The sequence below is a fragment of the Hylobates moloch genome, unplaced genomic scaffold (assembly GCF_009828535.3).
Source record: "Hylobates moloch isolate HMO894 unplaced genomic scaffold, HMol_V3 SCAFFOLD_15, whole genome shotgun sequence".
Lineage (NCBI taxonomy): Eukaryota > Metazoa > Chordata > Mammalia > Primates > Hylobatidae > Hylobates > Hylobates moloch.
Window position 1 is genome coordinate 32,977,983 of NW_026652290.1, and position 7,221 is coordinate 32,985,203.

The 7,221-nt window shown below is 47.2% G+C and overlaps 2 protein-coding genes across 2 annotated transcripts; both read left to right on the forward strand.

Annotated features, from left to right (window-relative positions):
• Positions 1-1,191: 1,191 nt before the first annotated feature.
• Positions 1,192-7,213, forward strand: LOC116483408 (ankyrin repeat domain-containing protein 36B-like). The gene is made up of 3 exons (XM_032177424.2): positions 1,192-1,541; positions 6,753-6,867; positions 7,034-7,213. Exons 1-3 carry the CDS (start codon positions 1,345-1,347, stop codon positions 7,211-7,213), a joined length of 492 nt encoding a protein of 163 aa, XP_032033315.1. The 5' UTR covers positions 1,192-1,344.
• Positions 1,983-2,638, forward strand: LOC116483409 (jun dimerization protein 2-like). Its single transcript, XM_032753649.2, has one exon. The coding sequence runs from the start codon at positions 1,983-1,985 to the stop codon at positions 2,457-2,459; it is 477 nt and encodes a 158-aa protein (XP_032609540.1). The 3' UTR covers positions 2,460-2,638.
• Positions 7,214-7,221: the final 8 nt, after the last annotated feature.

Here is a 7,221-nt window from a genome sequence, read left to right on the forward strand (position 1 = left end):
ACACGTGGCCCCGTCATGGTCACTGGCCCGAGCTGTAGGGCCAGTTGAAGGTACTCCCCGACAGCAGCATGTCTCTGATCAGTGTCTCAATGGGCGTCTTCCCCACCAGGCGCATGAAGAACAGCTGGGAGATGAGGGAGGCAGGGACCGCGCGCAGGGCGGGGAGCCGCAGCAGTAGGCGCCCAAAGCGCGGGGGCTGGGACGGGTACTGCGCCCGCACATACTCGGTGAGGGCCACCTGTGTCTTCTCCTGCAGGCTCTCCACATGGGCCGGGTCCGAGAGGCCACAGGCGTCGGGCGTGAAGAGCTCGATGGCCTTGAGGCAGCCGTGCTCGGCCGAGTCGACCTGCAGGCGGCCCAGCTTGTCCACCTGCTCCTGGAAGGCGCGCACCTGGTCCATGAAGGCCATGAACTCATTCTCTTGCTGGGTATGCAAGTGAGTGGTGGGGCCCTTGGTCACGGCCGGCCGCAGCTCTGGGAAGCCACGTCAGTCTACAGGCGCTGCAGCTGCAGCCGCCACCAGCACATGGAGCAGGGGTCGCCGAGGATTGGGAATCCCCGACCAGGCCTGCGCCTCCAGCCGCGCGGGCCCCGGGGCCAGCCTGGCCGGGGCAAGTCAGGCAGTCTGCGGCAGGAGCGCCGGGCATGGGCTTCGCCCGGGGTGCAGCAGGCGCGCACCCTCCGGCCGGATGGGCGGCGCACTCAGGGGCCAGGAGCCATCCCAGGGGAGCCCCGCCAGCCCCCGCCGGAGCCCGAGCTGCAGCTGCCACCTGCAAGTGGTACGCTGGCTGCAGCGGTGGCAACCCCGGATCCCATCCTCTTGCGTCGCGCCCATCAGCGCGGACCCCGGGGGCGACGCAGTGGCGAAGTTGGGCTGTGGGCCCAGCGACAGCACCAGGCGGAGAAGCACCACTCAACCGCATCCCTGGGCTTCAGAGGGCCCAGTGCGGGGGTCTCCGAGCGTCGGGAGCCGGTGGAAGAGGAGAAGTGCTCGCGGGCGACAGTCAAACAGGCCCCGGGGCAGGGCGCGCCTCGCGCTCCAGGGAGCCCCGCCAGCCTGCGGCACCTCCGCAGCAACCGCCGCCTGCACTGGGCGCCGCGAGAGAGCTGTTAGGGCGGTTTCTCCGCCTCGGGCCTGTTGGGCGGGGCCGGCTAAGGTGCTCGTGCTCGCTGGTCCTAACTGTTCTGTTGGGCGTTTCTGCTGAGAGGCGGGAGGCGCTGAGAGTCTGTGCGAAGGTCCGTGGACAGACTGCATTGCTTGTTGCGCTTCGGAGGCGGCGATCCCCGAAGGCGAGCTGAAATACGGCTGGAGCGTTCCCAGGCTACAATTTCCAGGCGACGACTATGGAAGACTACGAGCTGGAGAAGTGGCCCACCCTCAGGGAGCGCTTGTGCTCGGATGGCTTCTCATTTCCCCAATACCACATTAAATCGTCTCACCTGAAGAGGATCCACAGCGCTGTCTTCTATGGTAATCTAGAGAAACTGGAGTACCTTCTGCTCACGTATCATGACGCCAATAAGAGAGACAAGAAGGAAAGGTAATGGGGACCGGGAGCCGGGGCTGCGGGAGGAGGCCTGTGGATGTGGAGAAGTACCCCCTTCCAGGCTGAGGGCTGCGGGGCGGATGGTCCCGGGCTCGGGGTATGTACGGGTGCTAGGGGGTGCCTGGCTGGGGTAGAAGTGAGTGGAGCGGGGCCTGGGGAGTGGGGGTATATGGGGTGGCGGGGTGTGAAGTGAGTTGGGGTATGGGAGTGGGGAGTAGGGGGTGCATGGGGTGGCCGCGACGGGGGGCGCTGGCGGCGGCAGACGCTGCAGCGGCGGCGGGGGGCTGGCGCCGCGGCGGCTCCCGGGCCGGGACAGGCCTGGGCACCGGGCGGCAGCGGCGCGGAGCGGGCACAGCGCCTGCAGCCGGGCCCCGGCCCCGGGGGCGCCGCCTCCGCCCGCAGCTTCTGCACGGCTGGCCTGCCACTCCTCCTGCCATGATGCTTGGGCAGATCCCGGACCCTTCGGTGACCGCAGGCTCCCTGCCAGGGCGTGGCCCCCTGACCGGACTCCCCAGCTCGGCCCTGACTGTGGAGGAGCTGAAATACGCTGACATCCGCAACCTCGGGGCCATGATTGCACCCTTGCACTTCCTGGAGGTGAAACTGGGCAAGAGGCCCCAGCCCATGAAAAGTGAGCTAGATGAGGAAGAGGAGCGAAGGAAAAGGCGCCGGGAGAAGAACAATGTCGCAGCAGCCCGATGCCGGAACAAGAAGAAGGAGCGCACGGAGTTTCTGCAGCGGGAATCCGAGTGGCTGGAACTCATGAACGCAGAGCTGAAGACCCAGATTGAGGAGCTGAAGCAGGAGCGGCAACAGCTCATCCTGATGCTGAACCGACACCGCCCCACCTGCATCGACCGGACGGACAGTGTCAAGACTCCCGAGTCAGAAGGCAACCCGCTGCTTGAGTAGCTCGAGAAGAAGTGACCACGGGCTGGGAGGAAATGGAGGAGGAGGAAGAGGAGGAGGAAAAGCGACGAAGAGGGAGGAGGCGGGGGGCCCAGATGGCCCTTCCTTTGGTGCATGAAAAACTGTACAATGAGGTTCAGCACAGCCAGCATCAGCCGAGCTTTTTTGTGAAACTAACATCAGCCACCCAGGAGGAAGAGCGGGCTGAGGAAACCCAGAGGGACCAAGCGCTGAGACCAAAGTTGACCCTCAGGTAGGGTTATCTTGCCTGGGGCCCCACTTGAAGGAGGCAGGACAGAGGCGCCGGGGCCAGGGAGACGCCCAATGAGGCAGCCCTGGGCTCTTCTCCGGCCTCTTCACCAGGGCACCCATCCGAGGAACCTCCGAACAGCCACGAAAAGCCATGAGTTGCAACCAAAATGCGGCTGAGGATGGAACTCAGAATGAAACTGCAACCCACCTGCCCCTAGCCCTGCCCCTCACCCTGATGCGAAGCTGGAGAGGGGCGTGCTGTGGGGGCCTGATGCCCCCACCCACCTCGGTCCAGCGCGGCCCTGCCCAGGAGGCGGCAGCCGGGCGCACCCTCGCCAGCCCTGCTGGAGTTTGCTGTGGGCACTGAGGCGCGGGCGCCCTCCCAAAGCACATACTCACCGAATGTTTACAGACTGGCTGTCCTGGCACGGCTTTCAACTGCACGTGTTTTTTATACTTTCCTTTTTTTTTTTTTAAATATTTTTTACAAAAAAGATTTTATACAAGCAATATATATATGGATTTCTATAATCACTCGATGTAATACAGTATAAATATGCTATGGTTTGTTTGTTATGAACAGATAGCCACCTGTTACGGCCGTTGTGTGTAACTCCTAAGTACTGTAGTCTCTGGGTGTCGGGGGTGGCCAGGGCCAGGGCGAGGTGCATTTCCATCCTTGTAAACCCTTCATAGTACTCAGTCCTGTATCGCTCAGTAAACATTGCTCTTACTTACACACACACACACACACACACACACACACACACACACACATACACACATTTTTCTAAAGTTCTGAGCTCTTTCTGTGTTTATAAATTTTACATAATCCAAATAAAGTTATCAAAGTGTTAACATTTTTTAATTACTCATGCTGTCTTTTACTATTGTGATGACATTAAGAAAACTTTTGAAATGGAGTCAAAAAAGACTTGCCTTTCTAGATATGAAAATGTGCTGTTAATTTCCACAAATTATTTACTAACAGCTGAAACAACAAATCAGTGAATGGAACAGGTTAGAAAATCCAGGAACACACCAATATGTGTAAGAATTTATTAGGCTTGTGCAAAAGCAATTGCGGTTTTTGCCGCAATTATAAGTAATGGCGACAACCGCAATTGCTTTTGCACCAATCTAATAGAATTGGATAATGGTGACATTTCATATTAGTAGGAAAAGATGAATTACTCATAAATGAAGTGCCTGCTAACTATTTGGAGAAATCTGGCTAGATTTTTATGTCACAGAAATAAGTTCGTTATGGAATGTAGATTAAAAATTTTAAATGCACAAAATAAGAAAGATAACAGAAAAAAACACAAATGCCTACTTATATTGACACATGTTTATATTCCTACAAATATCACAAGCACACATTCTGAAGGTCGATTTCGCAAAATAAAAAAACATCCAGTTTATAAGAAAAAATTAACAAAAGACAATGTGTATATATATATTAGATAAGTGATTTTCATTTTACAGAGAATTCTTCAAATAAGAACTCTCATGTAAAATAGAGCAAAGCATTTTTTTTTCAGATATTCAAGCAACCTATGCACATGGGAAAAACATTCAGTGTTCCTGGGAGGAGAAGGTATTTAAGTTAAAAAAGGAATGAAATACTGTTTTCTATCCACAAGTTTGTGAGGTTAAAGAGTAGCAGTACATATACTGCTGTTTAAAGTTTACATTTCTGATGACTTTTCAAATAGACAATTTGTTGGTAAGTATCAAACTTTAAAAATGTATGTGCCCTTCGCCCATCAATTCCATTATACTAAAATATCTCTAGGAAATAGAGATACATGCAATTTGTTTTTCTCAGCACTGCTTAAAATAGCAATGTATTTGGAAAACCCCTTACAATGGATTTTATAAATTTTATAAATTTATCAACAAACTTCAGTGCATCCATAGGATGGGACAATATGGGACCTTTGCAGATGTCAGTAGATACAGATTTATGTTGAGGTGTGAAGATGTACTCTGAAAAAAAATTGGTTTGATTATATATGGACACAAACAGTCTATGGTGTTTGTAAGCCAAATATGTGTACAAAATATAACATTTCTTCTTTTCTGGCAGGTGTATTGTGATATTTTTTCTTATCTGTGATGTATAAATGATCAGTATGTTTAAAACTTCTAGTAAATGTTTTTTATTAATGAAATTATCCTTGGGAAAAGAAGAAATATAAATCTTGCAAAGAAGAAAATAATTCTCACTTTCTATTTTATTTTATTATTTCTTTGTTTGTTTGTTTGTTTGTTTGTTTTTGAGATGGAGTCTCGCCCTGTCACCCAGCCTGGAGTGCAGTGGCATGATCTCAGCTCACTGCAATCTGCCTCTTAGGTTCAAGTGATTCTCCCACCTCAGCCTCCTGAGTAGCTGGGATTACAGGTGTGTGCCACCATGCCCAGCTAATTTTTGTATATTTTAGTAAAAACGGGGTTTCACCACGTTGGCCAGGCTGGTCTCAAACTCCTGACCTCAGGTGATCCCCCCGCCTTGGCCTCCCAAAGTTCTGGGATTACAGGTGTGAGCCATTCTGCCTGGCCTTATTTTTTTTTTTTTTGTTTATTGGTATCTTCTGTAAACTTTTAGCCTCTTCAGAGGCAGAGGGAATATTTTTATTTGTGCTTGATTATTTTATTATGCATAGATTTTAGTATATAAATAGGTTTTTATTATAGTTTTATTACATATAAGCAAACAATTTTAAATTAATTATTTTAGTTTATCAGTGTCCTCATGAAAATGAAAACGAGCAAATATAAGTGATTATCACTATTCCAAAAGCACTGCTTTAATTTATAGTTTTTTTCATAATAAACTCCTCAACTAGATGTATGCATTCTTTCAATCCAGTTATTCATCAAGCATAACCTGAATACCTACTATGTAGCAGACACATTCCACCATCTCTCAGGACTCTTCCACCCTTAACAACTTCATGTTTACCTGCCCAGCCTGAGCAAGCTGAGATTTAAAATGGAAGCATTAGGACTGAATCCCAATTGGATTTTTATTCCTTTTTTTTTTTTTTAAACAAAAGCAATTCTGAAGTTAGAAAATAGTGAAAGATAACCTTTAACTGCCATTTCAAAAATTTATGACAGTCTCAAATACTACTATTAATCATTGCAAATACCTAATTTCCATAACATTCTGTAAGTATTGAAAAAAATGAGCCATACCTATTCATTTGAATCCTGAGTTTTCTTTGGCTTTTTTTTTTTTTTTGAAAATTGAAGTAAGAATTACTTTGTTTTAAAAATTTGTTTTTTTATTTTTGCCTTCTTTTTCCACAATACTTTATTTAGGTGCCAATTATATGAGTAGAACTGCCTGTTCTATGTACTGTATCCCACTTAATGTAAGGCATCATGGATTGGGTGATGCCACATTACTTTATATATCAATAAGATAATGTTTAAAATGTTGCCAGTTATAATTGTAATAAATAATGAATTGCAAACAGTATTCCAATGTCAGGAGATGTTAATATATGAGAATAGTAACTTATATAATAGTGAGAAAATGAGCATCTGAGAATGACTGAAATACAATGATACATCTAATCTTTAATATATACCTCAATGTAGATATGATTGTATCATTTTACTTAATTAAAATGTCTTTGTAAGTAGTAATATCTAAAAATTATTGAGCTGTTATTTGTGTTAGAAAGTGTTCTAAGTGCTGTGCATAGATTCTTACGTAAGCATCACAACAGTGTTCTGTGGGATAGCTACTATTATATATTTTATTGATAAGGAAATTGAAGCAAAGAAAGGCTAAATAACAGCTAAGTGACAGAGCTTACAGTAAATTTTAAGCCCCAATTAAACTGAATCCAAAAGCCAAGCTTTTTCTATTAAATAGCCTGCTCTTTCACTAATGTGGTGAGTAATAAGCGCTAACAAATGTTGTACTTTATTCACAAGAAAATTACATATTTGTTTTGAAGACAGAGAAATAACATGCTAATTAATGCTTACAGTTACATGTTTTAAAAAGTCCTGTCACTCTCACAGGACTGCCCTACATTTGGCCTGTGCCACTGGCCAACCGGAAATGGTATTTCTCCTGGTGTCCAGAAGATGTGAGCTTAACCTGCAGGACCGTGAATGCAGGACGCCTCTGATCAAGGTACATAGTAGCTGACTCTTTGAGCATGAGATGGATTTGGTTTAAGTCCATAGGATAAAATGAATTTATCTCATTGCAATACCACTATATAACTAGTTGGTAAATCCTACGGAGTGTTTATTTTGATTTTTCAGTATTTGCATGTTTCTTGGTCTAATACTGACAGGCTGTGCAACTGAGGCAGGAGGCTTGTGCAACTATTCTGCTGCAAAATGGTGCTGATCCAAATATTATGGATTTCTTTGGAAGGACTGCTCTACACTATGCTGTGTATAATGAAGATACATCCATGATAGAAAAACTTCTTTTATATGGTACAAATATTGAAGAATGCAGCAAGGTATAGGTCAACCA

Excerpts from the sequence above, each read along its gene's own strand:
- LOC116483408 (XM_032177424.2), top strand. The coding sequence starts at position 1,345 with ATGGAAGACTACGAGCTGGAGAAGTGGCCCACCCTCAGGGAGCGCTTG. Across the intron at positions 1,542-6,752 it reads AAGAGAGACAAGAAGGAAAG|GACTGCCCTACATTTGGCCT; the intron begins GTAATGGGGACC and ends TCACTCTCACAG. Across the intron at positions 6,868-7,033 it reads GCAGGACGCCTCTGATCAAG|GCTGTGCAACTGAGGCAGGA; the intron begins GTACATAGTAGC and ends TAATACTGACAG.
- LOC116483409 (XM_032753649.2), top strand. The coding sequence starts at position 1,983 with ATGATGCTTGGGCAGATCCCGGACCCTTCGGTGACCGCAGGCTCCCTG.